Source organism: Diospyros lotus, chromosome 1 (genome assembly GCF_014633365.1).
Source record: "Diospyros lotus cultivar Yz01 chromosome 1, ASM1463336v1, whole genome shotgun sequence".
Taxonomy (NCBI): domain Eukaryota; kingdom Viridiplantae; phylum Streptophyta; class Magnoliopsida; order Ericales; family Ebenaceae; genus Diospyros; species Diospyros lotus.
Window position 1 is genome coordinate 23811083 of NC_068338.1, and position 26383 is coordinate 23837465.

The window sequence follows — 26383 nt, forward strand, 5'->3', positions numbered from 1 at the left end:
TGACCTAAATTAATTAATTCTAACCGCGTAAACTATATAATCTAACCGTATAAAACTTATAATTTAAACATATAATATTTATCCTAATTTTATTCACTTACCTGAGTAATTTAAAGACCGATAAATCCCCAAAATCTCTTAATTTTCTTCCTTCCCAACTGCTGACTGCGCACCATCTTCTCCCTCTGATTTTTTCTTCAATTTCATGGCTTCAGAATGGCCAAAATTGGCCTTAAATTAGGCATGGCCAAAATTGAACCGGACCGGCGGTTCGAACCGGAACCGGACCGGCCGAAATCGGACCCGGAACCGGCCGAACCGGAACCGGACTGAACCGGCGAAATTCGATCCGATTCCGGTTCAAGGTTCCAGGGAACCGGAACCGCCGGTTCCGGTTCCGGGGAATCGGAACAACCCCCCCTCCCCCCGTGCAGCACCCCCCCAACGGTCCAATTCCAATTTTATTTATTTTTTTTTTAATTTTATAATTCCTATCTATATATACCCCTCCCTCCCCCACTCATTTTTCACACTTTCTCTCTCTCTCTCTCTCTCTCTCTCTCTCAAGTCTCAAGCTATTATTCTCTCAATTTTGTCTCTCATTTAATATTTCAATTTCAATTTCTTCAATCTTCTCATTTTGTTATTTATCAATTTATTCAATTATATTGTTAATTATTTATTACTTGTTACCATATCCAAAATTGAATACAACAATATTTAAAAAAAATTAAAAAAATTCGGTTTGAACCGGAACCGGAACCGTTGACCGAACCGGCTCAAACCGTTGACCGAACCGGTCCAAACCGTTGACAGAACCGGCACGAACCGGAACCGGAACCGAACCGTCCCAAACCGCCCTTGGGCGGTTCGATTCAGGTTCAAAGATTTCTTGAACCGGAACCGGCGGTTCATGAACTGGAACCGGCGGTTCATGAATCGTGGCCATGTCTACCTTAAATAGCAAAAATAAAGAAGACTTGGTGGCTAAGGCGGGAGGGGCTCCCAGCGCGCGCCACATGGCGCGCTAGCAGCCACGCATGCTTGCCACAGCCTTGGGCCGAAACGACGTCGTTTCGGCCCTTGGCTAATTAAAATCTGCAAAATCCCAGCCTCGCACGCCCGAGAAATCGAACCCGCGTCCAGTCCTGGTCGGCCTCGCGCTCGACCGCTCGCACCCGTGCTCACCTTCAACATATATACACCACGAATTAAATTTAAAGTGATTTGCGGCCACTTTCGCAAATCGCGTTCAACACCCCCAGATTTTCATTAATTGCACTTACGCCCGAATTTCCATTTCCTCTTATTACACTTTCACCCTATAACTTTCAGAAATACACCCAAAACATTTTATTTCAATCTTTCTTTAAATTAACCTAATAAATAATTATTTTCACCTACCATGAAATAATTTAACATTTCCTAGAAATATTCTCAAATAATTTATTTTATTATTTTTATAAATATCCTTAAATAATTTAATTAATTACCTTTAATTCCCTTATTTTTCTCGATGCCACATAAATAACTACTTTCTCTTACATTACTAAATATTCAATAATACCATCAAACACCGATTTAAATAATTATCATTTATTCTCAATTTTTTGGGATATTACATGTTTGATATAATAAATAATATAAATATTTAAATAAAAAATTGGTACAAGTAGAGAAATTAAAATATTTATTTTACATCTCAAACTTAGCATGGTGCATGTGAGCATGTACTTTAGCCATATACGTGGCCGACCACCACAATCAACAAATATATATAGTCATGTGGGGGTTCTCTCGATCCCACGCTCTACCATAAATTTTGTACGTAACCCTAGCAATGCCTCTGCTCTATCATTAACCATTGTCAAATGATGTGACGGTGACCTACTCTCAATCTAGGTGGGCAGTTAAAATGCAAAAAAGCACCGTCGGGCTGTGCTTGCTCAGGCTGCTCTCTTAATTGGTTGCTGTTGGTGGCAACATTTAAGCAGGTTTGGTGAAAATAGTTACTGCTTGTGAAACTTACAGTTTATCACCCAAATCAAAAAGGTGTCCTCTCAACCGTGCTCTCTGGCCAACGATAAATACTGGGAACGTTTTATATAGTGCCTGAAACTGCAGAGCTAGCAAGCAAGCAGGACTGGGAAAATGGAGATAGGGTTAGCAAATTGTGATGATGATGAGAGGGGGGTTGGTAGTGGTGGTGGTGGTGGTGATGATGGTGGGAGTGGTGGTGATGGTGATGGTGGGGGTGGTGGGGTGATGGATCTGGAGAAGGGATCAAGGAGCGGTGGCGGTGGAGGAGCGGTGATGATGTTCTTGGCTTGGGAGGATCTGACGGTGCTGCTCCCACCCTTTGGGAATAGACCCACGAAGAGGCTGCTCAATGGGGTTACTGGGTATGCTCAACCTGGGAGGATCATGGCTATCATGGGTCCTTCTGGTTCCGGCAAGTCCACTCTTCTCAACTCTTTAGCAGGTTCTCTCTCTCTCTCTCTCTCTCTCTCTCTCTCCAAATACTCTTCTCAGTTTGAAGGGAGGACTACCATATATTACTAATCAAATTACAATTTTGTGGGTTTTTTTCTATTAAGTTACATAAAATTTTGTTGCATTTACAGAAGAGAGATGATATTATGAAATGCAAAAATTCACAACCCTTATATTTTTTGATAATTATATACAAATAAAGGTTAGAAATGTTATTAAATAAACAAAGAGCAAGAACTCGAGAGAAACACCTCCCACACCATTCCACACCAAACCCAGAAGCCAGAAGATTCTCCCACAGCAGCAATCCTAAGTCCCAAGACTCCCAACACCTAAACCAACCTCTTCCCCAACAAGCCAACACAAAACCCATATCATATATATTTATGAAAATATTACTCTTTTGCATATCATATATTATAGGCTACTTAGTCAAAAATTTGTTCATTTATTTGGGTATATATTAAAAGGTTTATTTATTAAAAATACTTCTTACAAACTAGGGTATTGACGTGTTGAGTTTTGATTAATTTAGTCCACAATTAATCACTAAATAGTAAATGGACTCTATCTAATTTATATGAATACAAAAATGGGTCTTGTTTTAGTAAAACCATTTTGGTTGGATGCAAGGATTAATTAGTAATTTCATATTCTTGAAATGTACTCTCTTTTCCCTACTCCCTATTAATGGTATTGACAAATGCAAGCATTCCCATTTTGGAAAGTAACGTAGACCATGGAAAAGGAATATATATATATATATATATATAAGTCTTAATTTAATTAATTAGGATTGATTATATGAATTCGTTCTAGTTTTTTTTTAATTACCATATTTTTTAATTTTCTTTGTTAAAAAAATTGAATTTATAATCTTTATAATAATTAATTTATAACTATCTTATTTACCATTATATCAAGTATAGTATTATTATTTAAAATTTTGTTTGATCTATTTTATTATATAAGCAAACACCATATTTAAACACTTTATTTATCATTGCATTTAGCTTATTATGTTTAAAATTTTACTTAAAACAAATAATTACAAATTATATAATTATAACGATCACGGGTACTAAAATGAATGTTTATTTAGAATCTCTTATTTTTTTAACAATCATGTCTTATTTAACATCACCCCCAAATCTTATTTTGTTTAAAAGATAAATAAATGAAAGTTATATTATAACTTTCAAGCATATTTAATTAATTTTCACTTAAAACTCTTCATTTTATAACATAAATCGTGCATAACACCTCACTTCTCTACATGACATTACCTATACACCTTTTGATAGATCTGAATTAAAGTAAACTGTAATAAATTCAGCATATCTGCTCCCATGAACCTACCCATGTTGTATATAATATATATACATATATATATTTATATTCCTCTGCCAGCTGCTTGAGATCAACAATGTGAGATGGGAGGTAAAAATGGACTTCAGATGAGTGGAATGGCATATATGTCCTTGAACTAGTAGACATTTCCTGTTCACCCTTAAATTTGTCATCCTATGAATGTAGGCTACCCTCTCCAAATGGCTCCCCATAACCCATGTTATATACGTACTCTGTAACTTATCCTCTCTTCAACCCTTTTGCTTTTTTTCCTGCTGCAGAGAGAAAATCTCATGGAAAATGTTTCTGGGATGGTGCATTATTAATTAGTTCTTTCTCCTTTCCCAATACCCGATATCATGATCAATGACTTAATGAGAAATATTCATGAAACTCGATGTGCTTTAAACATGATCGATCACCCAGGCTTTTATTCCATCCAGGGTTACGTTGCTATTACAAGTTTTAAAATATTTTATGAACTTACAATTGGCGATGGTGAGGTGAAGGGTGAAAATAAATACTGTAATTGGTGTGTTGGTGAAGATAATAAATGATGCATCAATGAGGATGGTGGAAAATAGTTAATTAAATGGAGGAGGACTGGTGGGCTTACACTTAACTGTGAACAGGGAGGCTCTCGGGAAAGGTCATCATGACTGGCAATGTTCTTCTCAATGGAAGGAAGAAGAGGCTGGACTACGGGGTGGCTGTAAGTATAATTCATTGCATCTTCCTCCATATACAATACATAATATGCACAACTTTTATATTTTTTATCAACCAAAATCAAATTGTTGGAATCCTAAAAATAAGATATAATAAAAGTATATTATCTGAAAATAAGAGACACTTATTGTGCCTTAACATGTATATATTGTCCTTTTCAAAATGTCGTACCCACACAAACAAAGTTGACAAACTAACTTAATAAATTAATAAAATTTATAATAATTTTACTCAAAGTTAATAATAGTTCATAATATTTTTATCTAAAATTATAAACTTTATATGCGTCACCTTAATTTATGAGAATTATTTGTGAGTATAATCTTTTAGTTATCCTTTGAACAATGTCAACAAGTTCCTTTTGTTAAAAAATGTAATAAGTATCATCTTATTTTAAACAAGATTTACACCATATTAGTTGATGATAAATGTATTATATTTTGAAATATTTTATTTATAAATAAAATTATTTTAGATTAAAAATAAAACATAATAAGTATATCTTGTCAAAAATAATATTAAGTAGTTATTATTATTATTTTGAGACGACCTATTTTTGACCAAATTGCATGAGTATTAAGCATATTTTTTTTTCAAATATATTTATTTTAGTATTAATTAATAAAGATATTTAAATATAAAAATAATAAGTAATAAATATATTTTATCTAAAAATAATAATAAGGATTAGAGAATAAAGTGAAAATAAGTATATTGTTACATTACTTGGTGAGATGAATAGATGCTTAGCCCCTAAGATAAAGGGTAAAAAAGTAATTTTAAAATTTTAAATTCACTTGTGTTTTGGAGCCAATGCAGGCTTATGTTACTCAAGAGGATGAATTGCTGGGAACGCTGACAGTAAGAGAAACCATCGCATACTCGGCTCGCCTGCGGCTGCCGGCCGGCATGAGTCGAGAAGAGGTAAACGAAACCGTCGAGGGAACGATCCAGGAGATGGGTCTTCTCGAATGCGCCGATACCCTGATCGGAAACTGGCATCTGAGAGGCATCAGCGGCGGGGAGAAGAAGCGGCTCAGCATCGCGCTGCAAATCCTGATGCGGCCACGCCTCCTGTTTCTCGACGAGCCCACCACCGGGCTCGACAGTGCCGCCGCGTTTTTCGTGGCCCAGATTCTGCGGAACGTCGCCCGTTACGGCCGGACGGTCATCGCTTCCGTTCACCAGCCGGGCAGCGAGGTCTTCGCTCTGTTCGACGACCTTTGCTTGATCTCTGGGGGAGAAACGGTTTACTTCGGAGAAGCTAAGTCTGCCACGGAGGTTCGTACGATGATCTTAAACGTGAACTGATCGAATGGATGAATTTTCTTTAGAGAATTTGCAAATTATTTGATTGTTTATTGTTGTTGCAGTTCTTCGCTGATGCTGGATATCCATGTCCCAAGAGGAGAAGCCCTTCCGACCATTTCCTTCGCTGCATAAACTCGGATTTCGACAACATCACTGCCGCTCTTATGGAGTCTGGTAGAATGACGGTATGTTTGCGTATCTAAAGGTCACAATTATTATTGGGTTCGTCTCTCCTCCTTCAATTTCTTTCTATTGAAGCACACCAAATTAAAACGCACATCTCAATACGATGACTAGTCGCTCTAAAAGCACTTCTTAGCCTGCATTGATTCAAGGCAATGGAAAATGCTACTTTGCTTTTTGACGCACGGGTTGATCGAAGGTGCCAAAATGATAAAATTGCCCTCATCTAGGGAAAATGCTTCAATTTCCCTTCTATGTCCGCCTCCTCTCTCTCCCCTTCCCAATAGCCGCCTCGCCTATCCGTTGTCACCTCATTGTCGCCGTCTCGCAATGAAGCCCTATTGCCTCATCCTGGATGAAGCCTGATTGGAGTTCATGCCGTCACATATGACATAAGTGGTAGAAAAATTAATTTAAAAGAAATTTAAATTTTTATAATTATAAAAGAATTTAAAAAATTCGTGACTCCTCATTGTCCTCAACTCGTCTCCTTGGCTCCCTTTCTCTGACAGCGAGAGTCTCCTCTAATCGATCTCTCTCCGTTCACTGCCTCTCCATCTCTCCGGCCATCGTCTCTCCTCATATCTCTCTTTAATCATCATCTCTCTTTTGCAGAACTTTCCTTCCCCCCATTCACCCCTCACCAACCACGAGGTCCGATCACCATCTCTCCGACCATGAGTTCCCTCTCCGTTCACCACAAGTTCCAATCGCGTTCCTCTATTCAACCCATACTTGAAGTTTAAGGCAACTAATTAAATACTCCTCTGATTTCACATGCCCATCCTAAAGTGCCCCTAACACATTACATGTTATCCTTTCAACTTACTGGGCACGTGAAACCAAATCATAAGCAATCCTCATTACCAAATTATCGTAAACAGCTAGCATGTAACTCCAACACCCCACTTTATTCACATTGACCCATGTCCACCGTATGGACTCTTCTTCTAACATCCTTCATCTATCGCATCATTATATATCTTTCAAGAATATGATTTGACATTTCGATCGACAAATGCCTTTAATGCATTTGAGCAAAGAATACCCATGCATGGAACTTTTACAACTATAATTTACTTCTATGGTATCACAATTAAGATGCAATGTACTAACCGGCCCCAATATCCTCCCTACCATGAGTCACCATCTCATAAATATATATATACACATTATAAAGAATTAACTTCTCCTCAAAAGTTGTTGCCCCCATCCATTTGAGATATTCTTTTTCAAAAATCCTATACATTTTGTTTGTATCAACTTTGGCAGCCTACCTACTTCAACATAAGACTCTCCTTTATTATACATGATGGAACATCGTTTGCGCATCAAAGTCTTCAACTCTCTTACGAGATCACCACTACTTAACCATTTTCTCAAAACCTTCAACAAATTTATACAACAAAGTTGTTATGTCACCAAGACCGTTGAGTACATGATTTGTGCTCTCACACCGAGATATAGATTTAATTCCACAATGGAATGCATTATTGTTAAAAGTTGTGCTCCATTTATGACGATGATTGTAAATGTTTTTAACCATTTGTTATTCTGAGCTCCATATTCAGTTATCATATACTACGCCATGCATATTTAAAAACTTCTTCTGTTTGGCATCCGGACAAGCATTTGTGAAAGGCCAATACAATGCTATAAAAACATTTTTCAGCATTCCAAAAGATGAAACGTTTCATAAACGCCGATACAATGCTTCCGAGATGTTTCTATGCATCATAGACTTCTGCCACTTGTGAATGGCCCTCCCCTGTTGGCTTGGTCCACAGGTGGGGGCCGTGGACCAAGTCCGACATATATAGAAATTCCCTTGACTCAATATATACCTAGTCTCCATCGCTTAGCTTTGATACCACTTAACAAACTTGTTCACAGGAACCACCCAGTCGGCATGCGGCAACTAATTCGGCAACAATGGAGATGAAGCGCAAGCTGGTTGACAAATACAAGAAGTCCCCGGATGCAGCCAGAGCTAGAGCTAGGATTCAAGAAATCTCAGCCATGGTTATTTACTTCATACTCAACTGATGCTTCTACTAAACCAACAATACGTTTTTCATTTATAGTTTGTTTGTTTGTTTGTTTACTTTTTCCGACAACAAATTATGAACCTAAAGAACTTATGTAATGTTGCAGGAAGGGTGTCTAATGGAAACTGAAGCTGCAGCTGGAAGCCAGGCAACATGGTGGAGGCAACTTTCGACATTGACAAAGCGATCATTCGTCAACATGAGTAGAGACATCGGATACTACTGGCTACGGATAATCACATATATAATCGTATCCATTTGTGTTGGTACCGTCTTTTTCGACGTCGGCACCAACTACAACGCCATTCTGGCTCGCGGTTCCTGTGGCGGATTCATATCGGGGTACATGATTTTCATGTCCATCGGGGGCTTCCCGTCCTTCATTGAAGAAATGAAGGTAAACATCGATCCAAGCATGCATGCATGCATTCTGTATTTATCTATGTATCCGTCTAGGATGAATTTAGAGTTTAACGTGTTTCCATCTGAACAGATCTTTCGCCTGGAGAGGCTCAATGGGCATTACGGAGTCGGCGTGTTCATTCTCTCCAACTTCCTTTCCTCCTTGCCGTTTTTGATTTTCATGTCGTTTAGCAACACAAGCATTATTTACTACATGGTCAAATTACGGCCTGGCTTCTCTCATTTCATCTACTCCGGGCTCGACCTTCTGAGCTCCATCGCCGTCGTGGAGAGCTGCATGATGGTGGTCGCTTCTCTGGTTCCCAATTTCTTAATGGGACTTATCACCGGCGCCGGAATCACCGTACGTAGAAGCTTAATTAATTCCTCTTCTTCTTGCATTTAACTTAAATCTTTAATTGTTAACTCTAAACTCCAAGTCTTAAATCCTAACACTCTTTCCATGCAGGGGATCATGATGATGACGGCAGGGTTCTTTCGGTTCTTCCCCGATCTCCCCAAGCCGGTTTGGCGCTACCCGATTTCATATATCAATTACATGGCATGGGCATTACAGGTACACATTAAGTTTTAGAAACTATTCAAACCAACACACGACACAGGTTATCGTTTTGAATTCCGTGTTTCGTCTCCAGGGAGGGTACAAGAACGACATGATCGGGCTGGAGTTCGAGCCGCCCCGGCCAGGACAGCCGAAGCTGAAGGGCGAGGTGATCATCAACACGGTGCTGGGAGTCTCGCTGGAGCATTCGAAATGGTGGGATTTAGCCGCCGTTGTGCTGATTCTCGTATGTTACAGGCTGCTCTTCTTCGTCATTCTGAAGCTCAAGGAGAGAGCCTCGCCGGCGTTCCGACTACTTTATACGAAGACCACTCTGCATCGGCTCAGGAAGAGGGCATCGTTCAGGAAAACGCCGTCGTTTCCTTCAAAGAGACAGCAAGTCATGCATTCGCTATCTTCTCAAGAGGGCCTTAGCTCTCCCATTTAGAGCCATCAGCCCCTCACATCCACACCCCAAACTATATACATTTCTCCTTGTCATTAATATATGATTTTTTAAATAATTATCCAATACTTTAAATAGATTGTGTAATTTTATTATATAATTAAAAAATTTGATCTTTAAAGTTCAAAATGTTAAGTTATATTACATAAAAAAGTAGCATCAACGAGACATATCAAATTAATCTTAATACATAAATATAATAATTGATCCTTCAATAATTAAAAAAATTAACAATTTGGTACTTGATAAAAAAAAATCAAATTTGTTTAAAAAAAAACTTAAATTTCATAAAAAGAACTAAAATATTCAAAAATTATCTAAATTTTATATATAAAAAAGACCTAAATTTTATTTAAAAATATAAAATTTTATAAAAAAAACCTAAAAATATTCAAAAACGACCTAAATTTCATAAAAAACCTAAAATTTCTTTAAAATACCCAAAAATAATAAAAAAGGTCTAAATTTCATAAAAAGACTTAAAAATTTCATAAAAGACCTAAAACTATTCAAAAGAAGTCCTAAAAATTATATAAAAAGACTTAGGTCTTTTATAATATTTAGGTCTTTTGAATGAAATTCTTAGGTCTTTTTATAAAATTTAGGTTTTTTTTTTTTTTTTTTTTTATCAAATTTGATCTTCTTTTATATTATTAAGAACCAAACGTCTTATTTATGTATTAAGCTTAATTTAATGTGTCATTTGACGTAGATTTTTTTTATGTGACATGATATTCTACGTAACACAGATAATAACTCTATTTACTCTCAATTACAATAAAAATTTAAAATAATAATTTTTAATATTTGAAATACCGAATATTCATATTTTACATTTCAATAATCAAATATTATGTCTTTAATTGTTGAAAAGTCTCTATATGTATTGAATCTTAATTTATTCTACTAATAACTAGACATATAAAACAAGTTGTTCGAGTGAAATGGAAAGGTTGGGCCTTGCCAAGTCTTGCTTGTAGGCTTGTCACTTTCAATTCATTTGAAAAGAAAAATACAACAAAATATTTTTATTAAATAATACAATAGAAATGTACATTTTTATTGAAACATCATGTGAAGATTAATTACATGATATAATTTTTGTTTGAATAATATCTTAAATTATTTTTATTATCTCAAAATATTAAGAAATCAAAAGTTATAAAGTATAAACAAATTTATAATTTACAAATTATTAAATATAAAATTATGAATAATATAGTAAAACAATGTATATCTTAAACCATACTAAAATGTATTTATTCATAATTATATAGCTAAGAATTATATAATTATGAGGCCGACAGAGGGCTAGGCAAGGCCCTAAGGTGCTTGGGCCAGAACAGCCCAGCCCATGGGCCGGGCCAGGTTCTTGAGCTCTAGGTTGCAAGTGTGAAGAAAAGTACTATTTTCATTAGTGAAAGTAGGGGAGAGTCAAAGTTTGGTTTACTCAAATTAATCGAATTAAATTCACCGAACTTGTTAATTTGGTTTTTTTTTTTTTTGCATCAATTCGGTTTCATTAATTTTTCTCAAAAGTTTGGTTTTTTAGTTCGATTTTTTGGTTGGAAGAACCAATCGAATTTTAAAATGATATTGTTTTGATGTTTATAAAATAATGTCGTTTTTTTCAGTTATATGTGTTTTCTATCAGTTACTTTGATTTTCTTCAATTTTGCTCAAAAGTTTTGTTTTTTTTGTTCAATTTTTTAGTTGGAAGAACCGATCGAATTTTAAAATGATATTGTTTTGATGCTTATAAAATAATATCGTTTTCTTCAGTTATATGTGTTTTCTATCAATTACTTTGATTTGTTCAATTTTTTTGCGTTTCTTCGATTTAATCGATTTAGTTTAGTTTATACGGTTTGAATTTCGTTTTTCGATTATTAATTAGTTCGATTTATGGGTTAATTAATTGATTATGTTTAGTTTGGCTTCTCGATTTGATTTAATCGGTTAGTAGATTTCGATCGATTTGATAACCGAACCGACTGCTTGCACACTCCTTAGAAAAAATATTATAAGAAGAAATAAATACAATTATAAAAACAATACTTATAAAGTGCAAAATATTATTGAAAACTTCATTAAATCGAGTTAAATTAGGCTAAATTCAATATCTTTTTATTATTAATTTGATTGAAAAGTAAAGTAATCTAGCTTGCATGGAAACAAAAATAAAAAATGGATACAATAGGAAACAAAAATTAGAAAACTGATTTTTTTAAAAAAAATAAGAAACTGAAATATTGAAAAACATGTAAATAAAAAAATATAGAATTCTTTTTTGTAAATATAATTTTAAATATAAAAAATTATAAAAAAAATAGTTATTTAATCTAAAACTAAATATAAATTTCACAATATATTCAAACAAATATAAATATAAGTTCTAATAATTATCCATGAATCATGACTTATTAATTAAAAAAAATAATTAAACATAATACAATTTATAAAAGTTCTTCCACTTTATTATTTTCTTTTTTTATGGTTTCATTGACATTTTTATCAATCTTAAATTGGTGTTATTTTTTCTATTTAAAGTGTAAATTTACATAGAATTTATAGAATTTAAATTTGTTTATGTACGGAAAGAGTAAAGGGCACAAATGTAATTAATTGGGCTTTTAAAAAAATAAATTATAAATTAATTAATAATATAAATCTTAAAATTAATTGAATATTAATATTAAAAGAAGAATAAATTGTAAGATATAGAGAAAAAAAATAAAGGTAGAAAAAGAATTATAAAAGCAAAATGGTCGTGCAACACAGGAAGAAAACGAAAGAAGCCAAGAAGTCACAAGGCAGTAGGGAAGACCAAAGGCACAGGTAGGCTATTTGGAGCAAGACAGTGTGGAAGCCGTTGCAAGTAGGTAGGGGTGAGCAAAAGTTCGGATAAACCGAACTAATTGAGCCGAATCGATAAATTCGGTCGGTTCGATTCAGTTTTTCAAAAAGAACTATTTGGTTCGGTTATCTTTTTCCTTAAAAATTGGTTATCCAATTCGGTAACCTAACCGAACCATATAGCAATAACACTCCATACTGAACTGAACCGTGCAACCCCCTACGCTAAAACGACACCTCATGATGTTTGTCTATTGTCTTCTCATCGTTTCTATCTCTCTCTTTCTCTTACACACACCATTTCATCCTCCCTTCTCTTCGAGTCTTCAGGCATTGGTCGGCGGCACTGTCTTATCTCTTTTTCCCTTATCTCTCCCTCCACCATCCCTCATTGTCATCGAATGTGAAGAAGAAAACGAAGGCTCTTCAAGGCTTCGTAGATCAGGCACTGGCCAGTGGCACTACCTCATCTCTTCGTCCTTTCTCTCTCCCTCCACCATTCTTCGCCGTCGCCGATAGTGAAGACAAAGATAAAGGCCAAAGACGAAGACGACACCAATGGTTTTTCGATAAGTTTTTCAAGTACTTTTCTTTTACATTGAAAGTTTGAAAACTAGATTTACTAAAATACAACTATTGGATGCTTTTGGTTTTTGGGTATGTCAGTCACCGTGGTTGGGAGAATTCGATGATTAGTCCCAATCATCGAAATCATCAGCCGGCTAGGTGGTCGGTGGCAACAGAAGGCCGAACTAATGTTCGGTCTCTTGGTTATTTTGTGTTCCAGTTCGATTTTCAGTTCAATTCAGTTATCATGGTTTCGATTAGTTCGATTTGTTGGGTTAATCGGTCGGTTTACTTTGGTTATTACATATGGTTCGATTCATGATTTTCGGTCAGTTCAATTCACTTCATGATTTTCTGTTGGTTCAGTTCGGTTTATGATTTTCAGTCAGTTCAGTCCAGTTATAATCGATTGCATACCCCTACAATCACAACAATGGCTGAGACATGCGGTAGGCGTAGAGATGGAATTTTTTCAGTCTTTAACTTCTTTATTCAAAATGCATTTTTGATTTTTTTTTAATATTATAAAAGGTCCCAAAATGTTTTCAAAATTACAGAAATGACCCTTTTTTTTTAATATTTTAAAAATTAATTTCAAAAAATTGATAAGAGTGAGAATAGTGATATGTACATTACATTGGTCATCCCCCAACCCATTTTCTACCTAACTTCTCCTTTTCCCTCCCAACTAGCTAGTTGTCATTTTTGGTTCTTCTATTTCATCACCAGTGATCTTTTTTGTTAGGATTTTCAAAGAGAAATTTTAATTAGTCTAAAAAATTATTTCATATTCCTAATATTGGTTCCATATTTAGTGTGAAATCCTATTTACTAGTCACTTGTTAATTATTGTTAGGTAAAAAAATCTTAACTTTAGTAAACAAGGAAACTAATCTATAAATAGAATATTTGACTTGTTATTCAAAGTGCAAATCACTTGTGAGAGACTAGTGAAATATAGAAATTGAGTGTAATTGGGACTTAAGTTTAAAGATAAAATATTGAGTTTTATAATTATAAACTTTACTATATAATGATATTTTTTTATGTTATTTTGATAGTCGCAATTTTTTTCTTTTAGAGTTTCTATATAAAAATATCTTATCTTGTAATTGAATCTTTTTTTTTTTCATCTTATTTTTTTTCGACACTTTTCTTGCCGATGATCCCAGCTAGCTATGGCTATTCGACATAAAGACTAATTGTGAATAAAGAAGAGCATTGTGATAATTCAAGAATCATACAGAATAGTTTTGCATAACTTAAATGACAAATAATGAGTCGTGATATGTTCGTGTTATTTTGATGGATCGCTAATTCAAATTCTAATATTTTCAATGCATATTTCATAATTTATTTCTCCTAATAAAATCAAGATATGGGGTATTAAAACCCTCACAAAATAGGATCATCCCAAGAACCATACTGAAAGTCTAATGCCCATTTTACTAGACTTGGATAGCTTTGGATTCAGTAAAGCCCACAGTGTCGGGGTCACATACAAAAGGGAAACGATGGGTGGGCATAGAATACAACAAGGACACTGTGTTGTTGTCCTTGTCTGAAGCCAGTGTTCCTAGTATAAGTATACAACCCACTTGGCCCCCAATTAAATCTAATCCAGGATACCAAACACCCTTTTGTCTTCAATCCATTTTTAATGTACCCTATACGTGTATGGAGGGGGAAGGGGTGGACCACTGGTGCAGGCGATTCCCCAGTCCCTGTCAATGGGATTGGCATCTGCCCAAATAATTTTTAAATACAACATAATATAGTGCTATATATCCTCCTAATGAATTGTTCAAATAACAGTGGATGGTTTAATTATGTCATCCCATAGCTTGGTTGCATTTAATGTGATGTAACTTAATTTATTAGAACTAGCAAATAGCTGCACCTAACCCCCTGCACTTTAAAATTGAATTGGAAGCCAACCCCAGCAACGTCACGTGCTGTGGGATGCTGCTGCTGCTGCTGCTGCTGCAATTGCAATGCAAGCCCACTCTTTTCTTTTGTCGTCGTCGCTTCCTTCTCTCTTCTCTCTCTCTCTCTGTCCTAGTCAGCCCTCTCCCCAGCATTTCCAAAAAAATTCGAACCAACCGGCAGGCGGCAGCAGCCACTTTATGATGCCCCCCGACCATTTCCCATTGCTAGTGCTCTTCCTCCATGGACTGCACCACCCTCTAATATGCTTCCCTGCGTCACCCTCCCCCGCCGCCGCCACCCACCCACGCCCCCACTGGTCTTATGTATTCGATGTTCTGCTAAATCATCTCCTTCTATTAGCAAGGGTTTGCTTAATCTCTTGAGTGGTAATGTAATGAGAGAGTCATATTATTGGGGCTGACTCATACAATTAAACGTTAATCGTATCTTGCGTGAGATAGTGGTTTTGTATTATTATTATATATAAGCTAAAACCACAACTCCTAATTGATAGATTCTCCCCCCCTCAATAATATAGGGTAAATTACTAATGCTTGAATTTTATATTTGATCATTGTCACCACAATCACTAAACCCCAAAATTATTTAAAGTTAACATTAACATAAAACACACAATCAAATGATTTTAAGGTGATGATGGTTTTTGGGACCGACCACCATGTGTCACCTCTGCGACTGGACCTCGGGAATGGTACCTCGAACTTGGTGATGTCGGACCTCGGGTGTAGAACCTGCAAGACAATGGAAGGTCGGGGCTAGGATCCCCTGGGGTGGACTCCGACGCTCAAATCAGTAGAGTAAATGCAAGTATAAGTAAATGAGAGAGCTGTAGAGCTTGTGTATACCTGGCGAGAGTCCTTGTCTTTTATAGGCAAGCCCGTTTTGGGGTATCCGAGATGAGCGGGCACAACTCCGAGGGTCCCGATCAAGTTGGAATGGGTCTTGCAGTTCGGCCCGGATTTCTCGGGCTCCGCTCTGGAGTGTTGACTGGCCACGTGTCAGTCTTTCAGGTGATCCACGTGGCAAGTGAGACTATTAGCGCGTAGGAGTATTCTAGTAATTTCAGTTGGTGCCACATTATAAGGTTTACATAAATGTATGTTATAATTGTGATTCAAAATTTAAATTTAAATATAATTAAAATTTCTAATTAAATTTGACTATGATTATAATGTCAAAATTAATTGTGATTGGGATATACCTTAATTAAAAATTTATTTTCTTAACTCATTTTCTGATTAGGATATAATTTCATGTACACATCTATAGATAGTTAAGTTGTTGTGAACTTTACCCAGATTTGATCTAGACTTGACTCATCAAGGTCTGACTCATTTCAGATCTGATCAGTGGAGATCTGACTCATCAAACTAGATTCAACCCACCACATCTGTCCAATCCAAATATGTTGCCTAGGTCTACTATTTTGATTTGTTAAGGTTTTATTTATCAATTATTTGAGATTATTTGGAGTTATTTGATATTTGTAATGACTATCTTGAAGTCTAATATTCCATCGTTGGATTAAAATATTTGATTTTGATTATGACAAGTTAAAATGCATGTAATTTTGCTACTGATGGATTTAAATGAAACTGGAGTTATTAAAGTGGATTTACATTAGTGAATGTAGAGTTATTAGGGGGGTGTTTGGTACGAGAGAAGTTTTTAAATTCCTAGAATTCATGATTCTTGTGAATGCTCTTGAAATTTTTTTATTCACAGCATTTATGCAATTCTATTTAGTTAGGTTTAACATTCATTCACAAGAATGTTGAATATTCTTTTTTGGAAATCTTACATTCTTATGTTTAGTTTAAATATAACATTCTTGTGAATTTATGTTCTTTTTCCAAAATTACCATTATTTGATTTTTTGTTTAAAAATGATAAATTCCTTCTATTATATAAAATATTGGGACTCACAACATCTTTAGGAAGTAAAAAAAATATTATTTTTTCATATTATGTATATATATTTATATGAATATCTACTTTAATATATATATAATATTTTATAATAAATAATATAAATATATTATAATATATATAAAATATGTTTGTATGGGGTATTAATACATATTTATATATTATAAATATATAATATAATAAATATATTACATATATATAATATGTTTGTACGGGATTATAAAAGGGTAAATGATGTTTTACTTTTTTTCTTTGTTAAAAACATTCTCAAGTTCATGGAAAATTTGGATTTCCCACCCCTTTAATGGAAATCTTTTTGTGGAAAAGTTGTTTAAAAATCATTTCCGAAAATCTTATTTTCCATAATATTTTTTATGAAAAAATTGTACCAAACATGAGAATATAGATTCTCAACCTAACATTCACAGGAATCTTAAAATTTCTCATGTACCAAACGCCTCCTAAAGTTAGTAAAAATATATTAAGGTTGATCTTGTTGTCTATACTTTAAATGTGGATGAAGATATCTACTATAACAAATGCTATGTAGATTTGGTTGGTGTTTTCCATGGTGCAAATTTGGTTGGTATTCATCAGGGAAATTAATTCTTTGTGATTTTATTGAAAGAAATAGTGATAAATAATTCTATATTTGAATTTCATGTTAATGTAGAGTTTTTTATAATTGCGACCCAAAATTTAAATTTGATTGTGATTGGAATTTCTAATTTTATCGTGATTAGGATTTCAAATTTAACTATGATCAGGACGTCAAATTCGATTGTGATAAAGATTTATCTTAATTAAAGATTTATTTTTTTTGCTTATCTTCTAATCAAGATATAATTTTCTATTTACATCTACAAATAAATTTTAACTCTATAAATTGGTGCACAATACCCTAGAATTAGTGCATCAATATCATCTTAGTGATATTTTAATAGTGACAATATCACTTTTGTTGTATAGATATTAGCTTGGTGATATTTTATTTTTTCTGCTTGTGATTTTTCTCTATTTAATTTTTTCACATTAAAATTTGTATTTGTATATGTGATTGATGGTTTGATTGTGATTTGTTTTCGATCCAAAATCTGAAAATCATAACAACACATAGTATACTAGTTATTGTTAATAAAATTAGATAAAAAAATCATAAGAACAACTAAATTATAACAAAAATCAAAATTTAGTGATGGCGACAATAAATATTAAAATACATTCATTTGTCTGTTAAAAAATAAAAAAATATGTTCCCCAAATACAGGTCGAGTGGTTGGATGAGCACTATGTTAATATTAATTTGGTGAGTTACGATTTCGATTTTCACTCTACGCAAGAGTCAAAGGCTTAATTTGTCATTTACCACCCTTGACATAATCGAGGGCACTAACATAAGGGGTCGCGCAAGAATAATTATCCCAAGAGATAAAAAATAGAAGAATTGACAAATTTACCCCTCAACAATACTAAACTCGTATGTTATATAATAAATAATTAGCGGATTTTATGTTGTTTAGTTTGTTAATTAACTTAATTTAAGATGAGTGAAAGGTTGGACGCATAAAATGTCTAATCGAATAATCGATCTCATCCACCGTAACAGAAACTTTATGTGTGTAGGGCATATATATAATAATACAATCAGCTATATATATATATATATTGTCAACCCATTACATTTAAATATATTGAATTACATATCATTATATCCTTATGATTAAACAATTTAATCTTATCTTATATTTTTGTTGCGTAACGACATGTTTTTCTGCCACACGCAGCTTCCCACTCGGCGTTTGTTGTAAGCACGCTCGTAAGTATCGAGAGAGAGAGAGAGAGAGAGATGTGGGCCGCCGCCGGCGCCGGTTGCAAGCCCTCCGGTCTCTCCCAAGGCTTTGAAAAACTGAATCTTAACCGTTCATCGCACACGCAACCATCGCCAATAGCAGTTCAGCTTCACGTTAGTATTCAAGCCGGCGCCGGCGCCAGTCTCTCCTACCAGTACCAGAAACGGCCGGTGCTGGTGTTTTACGGCGGAAGCGGGAGTGGTTCGGGGGCAGGGGGAGGAGGAGGAGGAGACGGCGGCGGAGAAGGAGGCGATGAATCGGAGGGAAAGCGGAAGAAGGAGGCGATTTTGGCATTGGCGGTGGAGGAGGAAGTGAGGAAGGGAGGGCGATTGCTGGACGGCATTCCCAAGGACTTGGCGGCGGCGATCGAGTCCGGTAGAATTCCGGCTTCCATCGCTTCGAGGTACTTCGAGCTGGAGAAGTCGCCGCTGCTGCGGTGGCTGCTTCAGTTTGGCGGCTTCAAGGAGCGGTTGTTGGCGGATGATCTCTTCGTGGCCAAACTCCTCATGGAGTGCGGCGTTGGCATCTTTACTAAGGTATTTCGTTCACTCATCTTAACTCTCAACAATTTGATAATCTAATTTGTGAAGAAGAAGATGAAGAAGAAGAAGCTGTTCATTTGATCGCTTGTGGAATCGACTGTTTGATCATCATCTTCATTCCTCGTGCTCTACGTACTGTACGCATCTGCTTGTTTTCTCGTGAATTGTGCGAATCTTTTTAATTTTAAAACTACGTTTAATAATTATTTATATAAGACAAAAAAAAAAAAGTTGAAAAATTGTAGCAGTACAGTATCACATAACGTATTTTCTATTTATTTAATTTATTAATTAATAAGACACATATTTTCGTTACATAGAATAGTTGCCCTCTATTCTCCTTTGAAATCTTTCTGCAAATGCAGAATATTTGTGTTGAAGAAAAATATTATTTTGTACTCATCAGTTGAAAAGGGAAGATATTATTTTATCCAGAAATTAGAAAAAACGGTTTTAGAGCCTTTACAAGATTCTATAAGCTTTGATTGATTTCGTTATAGAAAAAGGGGAGTGGGTACTATTTAAGCTTTGATTTCGTTAATTCCTGTTCCACCAATTTGGGCATCAAAGTAGAACATCAATTGATCACCGTCCGTCAAAGAGCAAGCAAGAATCATCGCCACTGGAAGCTGTTGAATCCTCCTCCAACTACACCCGTTGGTAGGTAATGTCTGCTTAGTCTTGTCTTGTTCTCCCCCTGTAGGCATCGCTGGAGTTCATTTTTTTTTTTAATTTCTAGGGATTTTGCTGCCTGCCCAGATCAGGAATTTCCGTTTCCTATTCGCTACACGCACCAGATCGTCGCTCATTTCTTATCTGATCTGTTACTTACGTCTGGGATTGGTGACAGGCTCTCCGTGACGTGTGGGATTTGTTTGGTCGGATTCGTGAAACACTCTTCCCACTTGAACTGCGAGAGGCCGGACCACCTGGCTACTGTCACCCATCAGTTCTTCTCTCATAATAATCTGGCACGGCCACGGGCTTGCTATCCAGTTGTAATGTCCCCCTACCCCCTCGTTTGGCGTGGGATTTGGACCCTTCGTCTCCATCACAGAGATACCCTGGATTGAACGGCTATTAAACATAAAGCCCGCTGGTCCAGCTCAATTCCGTTGCTTTACATCTGCCATCAACTTGCTAGCCTAACCTGGTTCGTATTCCACGTCGTCATTTCGGGTCCACCCCACACTCAACTAAGCTAGACCTTGACGGCAAAACCTACACTGCCCTATTAGAATTTAGAAGGAAGGAATCTTCAATTAACGCCCCTATCCAGGGATTGTTTACACTTTGAGTTTTGAGTAATACACGTCAGCCCGGCTCACTGCTGCAACCTATTAAAAGAGCAACCCAACAAAAAAATAAAATAAAATACGAAGCCTATAAATCCCATTTCGGTGCCCCAACCTTTCCAAGGCATTTAGAGTGTTTTTTGGACGGTTTTGGCCATTTTGGTAACATGTCCCGCTTACCCTATAAAAATGATCATTTTACTCTTAAGCACATTTTTGCTTTTTTATCCTATCATTCATTTCTTGGGTTTCTAATACATATTATTTGACCCACCTACCTTATTTTTAATATTAAAAGAAAATCATTGGATCTTCACATTTTTCCTCCAAATGCTTTTTTCTTTTATTTTTTTGTTTTCACCTTTCTTTTCCTTAATAACTAGGTTTAGAGTTTAGGTAAATTTAAGAGTAAATGTTAAGTACAACAATAACAATCATAATCATTAATTCACTAGATAAATTTAGTTATGCGAATTCTAGAATTCTAATTATTTCTATCCATGACTACATTTTCTGTGAGGCTATTATCACTTGTGCCATGTTAGAATTCTCACAAGATTTTTTAGTTTTTCTCAAATTTTTTTTACAAACTTTCTTTATTTTATTCACTATAGATGCTTTCTTTATTTTATTTACTGTAGATACATTTATTTTTGTTTATATGTCTAAATCATTTTAATTGCAACTCTCGCATTCTATTCTCAGTAGGTATCGTCCCATTCTTATTACATTATGATCTTATTTTACATTTTGTCTTTCTTTTATAATTGCACATTTACCAAAACATTTTCATCATAGCTGCATACTATCATACTTCCTATATGGTAATATTAACTACATAACAGTATGAAAGGCATTGAACGTTATATGCAAACAGCAGTAATTTTCTTCCCATAGCTTTCATTGTTGTAAAGTATTTTTTTTCTTTCTTTTTTGCTGAGTAACTTGTTTATCTGAATAGGCATAATGCTTTTTTCTGTCATTTATTTCTTCAGTTAGCTGCAGAGTATGAAAGACGAGGAGAAAACTTTTTTAAGGAGCTGGAAATTGTTTTTGCAGATCTGGTATGTATCATTTTTGATTAATTTGTTCAAGTCATATGCCATGTTTTGCTAACAAATTTAGTAAGAAAAAATAGTGGGAAACATTTAAGCATGATATGGGTTATAATGATCTTACAAAAAAATATATCCTTAAATAGAGATAATTAACAAATTAGAATACATAATTAGCCCCGCCAATAGGATTGAGGCTTAATATGTTGTATATGTGCCACGTTTTATTACAATTTTGCCATGAGCTGAATACAAAATTACTTGTCTCACCCTTAATACTTGGCTTGTAATTAAGAATAACTATCCATTAAATGGCAAAGCATGCTATACACATACACAGTTTCTCAACTTCTCGATTTTGTATAGTTACCCCTATTAAGCACTAATTAAAAGGTGTATGGCAATGCGAATTTGTATATGGCAATGCCTGCTATTTGCTCAAAAGGTGTATCCATTTATCTTAAATGTTTATAGCACTGATTGAAGTTTGCAACTTGTTATCCTCAAGGTGATGGGCGTAATTGCCGATTACATGCTTGTCTACCTTCCTGCTCCTACGGTTGCTCTTCGATCACCTGTTGCAGTCAAAACTGGACCTATTATTAAGTTCTTCTACAACTGCCCTGATAATGCATTTCAGGTTATTATTCCCCCCTCCCCCCCCCCCCCCCCCCCCCCCCCCCCCTAATTAACGTATTCTGTTAGAATTTGTAAACGTTACATGTTTATTTGTATGCACATAATAAATGATCAGGTTCCAAATCCTCTTCTTAGGTCGCTTTTGCTGGAACCTCGTATTCACTTTTACAGAGAATTGGTGCCATAGTGGTAATGATTTTATTTTCCCCTTGCATAATATGTTCTATGAGAAACTTAAATGTAGAATTATATGATAGTTCAGTTGCTCCTTGTTTAAACTTTTTTTTTTTTTTTGTTGCAGCATAATGGGGCAAAGCTTTTTGTGGTTGGCACCACTTCATCTCTGGTAAATTTAACTTTTCATTCTCTCTTGATATATTTATAGAATAATATATAGCTTGTTAGCATCATGGTTTTAGCATCTGGATGTGTTCTATCTCCATTGCTCTTTTTGTTCCTTTGTCAATGAGGACAAAAGTTTCCTAAACTCGTTAGGTTTATTGTTAGCAACTTCTGTTTTGACAAACAAGTCTTGCAAAAGTCAAATTTATCTCTCTTTGGTTAGCATTATAAATGACCAGAAGAATTTAGTTACTGATGAGTACAAATTGGTTGTCAAAGAGTGCAAGGATGTACTTTGGGATCTACAAACTTTTCTAGAACACTTAAAAGACTATAATTGCTAGATGATTATGGTTGCAATATGTCCCATTTTACTGAATTGTTTAGTAGAGAGTTAGAAATACTTTGCTAGACATTTGTATCAAATGGAGGCAACTGGTGTTAATTAACGTATTAGATCTGAAATTTGAGGAAAGGATACACTCGTACACTTTGGATGATTTCAATATATTAGAGGAGGATATAAGATGCAAATCTGGAAAGTTCTTTTGACTTTTGTCCACATCTCTTCTTCATTCTCTTTACTAGTTCAAATTCTAAATATCTATTTAGGATCTTGAGATAGCAGATATCGTGTTAGGATAATGATATGGTGAATCAAACATGAAAGATTAGGTGGAGGCAATTAAGGCATATGAGGGTCAATTGATCAAAGGTATTTTGATTGAGATAAAATTCAAAATAGTTAGCATAACTCATCATGTCTCTTGGCCCAAAGTGAACAATCTTTATCGAGGACAATGCCATACGCTTGTAAATATTACCCACTGTGTATTCAAGACTGGAGTAATAACCTGTATAATCTCCAAATCAGTTTCTTACTGCAATGAAACCAAGTAAAAAATATATCCTTATTCCAAGCACTGAAACGATCAACTAATGATTCATAAAATCAAACTGAGAATTTTCACTACCAAAAGTTTCACAATCACAGTAAATCTGGGTGAAAGCAGCCGTCACCAACAAATGAACTAAAATTCATAATGGAATGCAAAAAACCTCATAACACCACTCCTCCAAGCAAAAAAAAAGTACCAGATAGCTGTAAGTGTTGAATTTCTTCAAGTCAAAAGTTTTAATTTGGATCTCTGTATGAAATTGGTTTCAAATTTTTCTACAGGTTGGTATGGTTCTTACAAATGCTATGATAAATGCAAAGAAGGCCGTTGAAAAGTCCACTGCAGATGAAGGAGAGCATATGCCTGTATTAGGTACTACTGTTGCTTATGGTGTCTATATGGCAGTCTCCAGCAACCTACGGTATGTCTGTATTAGTATTGAACTGCTGTATTAGTATTGAACTGCTCCATGCATTTCCATCATCTTTATCGTTGTAGTTTCTACCATATCATTCTTTATCAATCTTAAACATTATTTAACATCGGGACTTTTCTATATTACAGCTAGAAAGTCTTCTTCTAATGAAATTAACTGCAAAACTGTCTTAAATCCAGCTGCTACCTTTTCTTCTCTTTATCTTCATACAAATGCAATACAGAACAATGTAGATTTTCATATGCACGAAATCCTGGCAATTGCAAAATGCAAAAATTGATGCTGCAAGTTATCAAAGAGCTAACAAAACCTCTGTTCCCAAATTACATAGTTTTAATATGCTCATAAAACCACATACACTTAAGACACCTAGGGCCAGGCGCTCATTATTTTGAAAGAATGACTGGGAACATAAATTACAATCACACCTATGTGAATTTAATCTTATTTAAGTCTCAACTTTTTAGTTTTACCTAAAACTTTTGAACTGTCTATTGATAGGCTTTCTGAAACAAATTTTACAAGTTTTTCTTACCTGACAACAGTATTACGCATAGAACTCCATATAGCATATGTTAGTGTTGCGATTTCCTAACTTGTTAGGCACAAGTCACTAAATGGCTTCCTTGAAACATGCCCAGACTACATCGAATGTTATAAGGAGTTGACATGCTCGCTGTCACACCCCGCCAGTTTTGCATGCATGCACATGAACCTGACACAAAAGAGTGAAGGCCTGGAGGGTTCCTGTAAGCTTCTGGAAGTGGGCAAAACTGGCAGGGCGTGACATCGTGCCAACTAAACCAAAGTTGTTTGTCAACAGAACTTAACAGTTTACTAAGAATGTCCCTCTTGTTCTTCAACAGATACCAAGTAGTGGCCGGGGTCATCGAACAACGGATCTTAGAACCCTGGCTGCGCCAACACAAGTTAATGCTAAGTGCACTCTGCTTCGCTGTCAGAACAGGAAACACCTTCTTGGGTTCGTTAATGTAAGTATCTGAATTCACTCCTTTTCCTTCTGAGTCATCAACCTGTCAATAGCCTTCCATTTCTTAGTTGCGCCTTGCCTTGTAATCCTTTAAATTACTCTCATTCCAACAGGTGGGTGGATTATGCTCGTTGGGTTGGCGTTCAGAAGGCCAAGGAAGTTGAATAACACCAATCCATCTTCTTCCTCTTGCTTGTTGAGCTTCATAACCGAGTGTTGGCTTGGGCTGTCCTATTAGTCGAGACATCACAAGAAGTCAACCGCCTTACATACCGTAACATTACGTGTTCAATAAAGAATAGGCTCGAGCCTTCGGGGAAAGGTCTGAAATAACGTTTATAGCTGAGTCAAAACTCAAACAAGAGTTAGCTCTTCTGCCCTTCATTAACTTCCTTTAGTGTGGAATGCGGATCGTACTCAGAGCGTGTAGTTTCAAACACTCTGATAGTAACGGTTATGATATGAACAATTGTTCTTGATTTTATGTAACTCACAAATAACATGAAAGTATTTACAGTTAAGATAAGTAAAATGATGAATAAAGATCATTCATCTAGCAAATCCACTTTATCGAATTACTTCAATCTTAGTTGATTAGATTACGAACTATGTCAATCAAGTATTTTAATTTATTTATTAGTCTATGTCTAGGTATAACAAGTTTTTTCGACTAACCTGACTTGACAAATATCGATCGAAACTTAAACCCTTGTATAGGTATGAAATTTCGGAAAGCACAACAATTGAAATGAATAGTCCATATTGGTATTAGATCTATTCTCATGTTCCGATCTATCTATTTTTTTTACTCATTTATTGGGTAAAGTCTTACCATATGTTTATGTAAATTAAAAAACACATTAAGCATAAATACTCATAATATGAAAATATTCATCACAAAATATATAATCAAATATTACACATGTAATCAAATGAATGTCTTCCTTTGTTAACATATGTTATTTTGTCCAAGAGTCTATTATTTAATTATCGATGTCTAGCATCATAAAAAATCTCAAATTATGTAATTGACGATCAAGTAACTACAAGCATTAAATCTATAACAAAATAAAAATAGTCGAAGTAACAATTAGAACAAAAAAATTAATAAATTAATAAAGTTTCATTACATATGATCCCTTAAAAACCCTAGAACAAATAATTGGCCACTCATAATGAGTAATATATAAATAATAAAAATAATAATAATTTGGAAGCTAAAACCAATTGCCTTGACTCCTCCTTGATGTAGCACTACTATTTGTTGAACCTCTTATTTTCAAAACCTTGCTTTTGGTCCCTCTAGGGCTATTGCAAAAGCTGAAAATGAATGAACAAGTGGTTGAAATAAAAAGCCCAACAGAAGAAGGAAGGAACCAAAATGATCTCTATGAAAGAAAAATTGTCTTCTCCAACAAAAATTGAAAAATTTCTCCTCTTATGTTTTAGGGTTTCTTGATATCCAATATGTTTTTTAATGCGTCTCTC

General features: G+C 35.0%; 2 protein-coding genes across 2 annotated transcripts; both read left to right on the forward strand.

Moving 5' to 3' along the window:
* The first annotated feature begins 1833 nt into the window (after positions 1-1833).
* LOC127794856 (ABC transporter G family member 15-like) lies at positions 1834-9630 on the forward strand. Its single transcript, XM_052326119.1, has 9 exons — positions 1834-2482; positions 4476-4555; positions 5392-5853; positions 5946-6068; positions 7960-8088; positions 8221-8511; positions 8608-8880; positions 8986-9093; positions 9173-9630. The coding sequence occupies exons 1-9, from the start codon at positions 2152-2154 to the stop codon at positions 9524-9526; spliced, it is 2151 nt and encodes a 716-aa protein (XP_052182079.1). The 5' UTR covers positions 1834-2151; the 3' UTR covers positions 9527-9630.
* Positions 9631-18649: 9019 nt separating this feature from the next.
* On the forward strand, positions 18650-25456 carry LOC127788634 (protein RETICULATA-RELATED 4, chloroplastic-like). Its single transcript, XM_052317144.1, has 8 exons — positions 18650-19232; positions 21529-21597; positions 22097-22228; positions 22363-22416; positions 22529-22573; positions 23750-23889; positions 24771-24896; positions 25009-25456. Exons 1-8 carry the CDS (start codon positions 18693-18695, stop codon positions 25061-25063), a joined length of 1161 nt encoding a protein of 386 aa, XP_052173104.1. The 5' UTR covers positions 18650-18692; the 3' UTR covers positions 25064-25456.
* The last annotated feature ends 927 nt before the right edge of the window (positions 25457-26383 follow it).

Coding starts and splice junctions, on each gene's coding strand:
- LOC127794856 (XM_052326119.1), top strand. CDS start 2,152: ATGGAGATAGGGTTAGCAAATTGTGATGATGATGAGAGGGGGGTTGGT. Junction 4,556..5,391: donor GGCTGGACTACGGGGTGGCT/GTAAGTATAATT, acceptor GAGCCAATGCAG/GCTTATGTTACTCAAGAGGA. Junction 9,094..9,172: donor ACATGGCATGGGCATTACAG/GTACACATTAAG, acceptor TTTCGTCTCCAG/GGAGGGTACAAGAACGACAT.
- LOC127788634 (XM_052317144.1), top strand. CDS start 18,693: ATGTGGGCCGCCGCCGGCGCCGGTTGCAAGCCCTCCGGTCTCTCCCAA. Junction 19,233..21,528: donor GCGTTGGCATCTTTACTAAG/GTATTTCGTTCA, acceptor TTATTTCTTCAG/TTAGCTGCAGAGTATGAAAG. Junction 24,897..25,008: donor ACCTTCTTGGGTTCGTTAAT/GTAAGTATCTGA, acceptor TCATTCCAACAG/GTGGGTGGATTATGCTCGTT.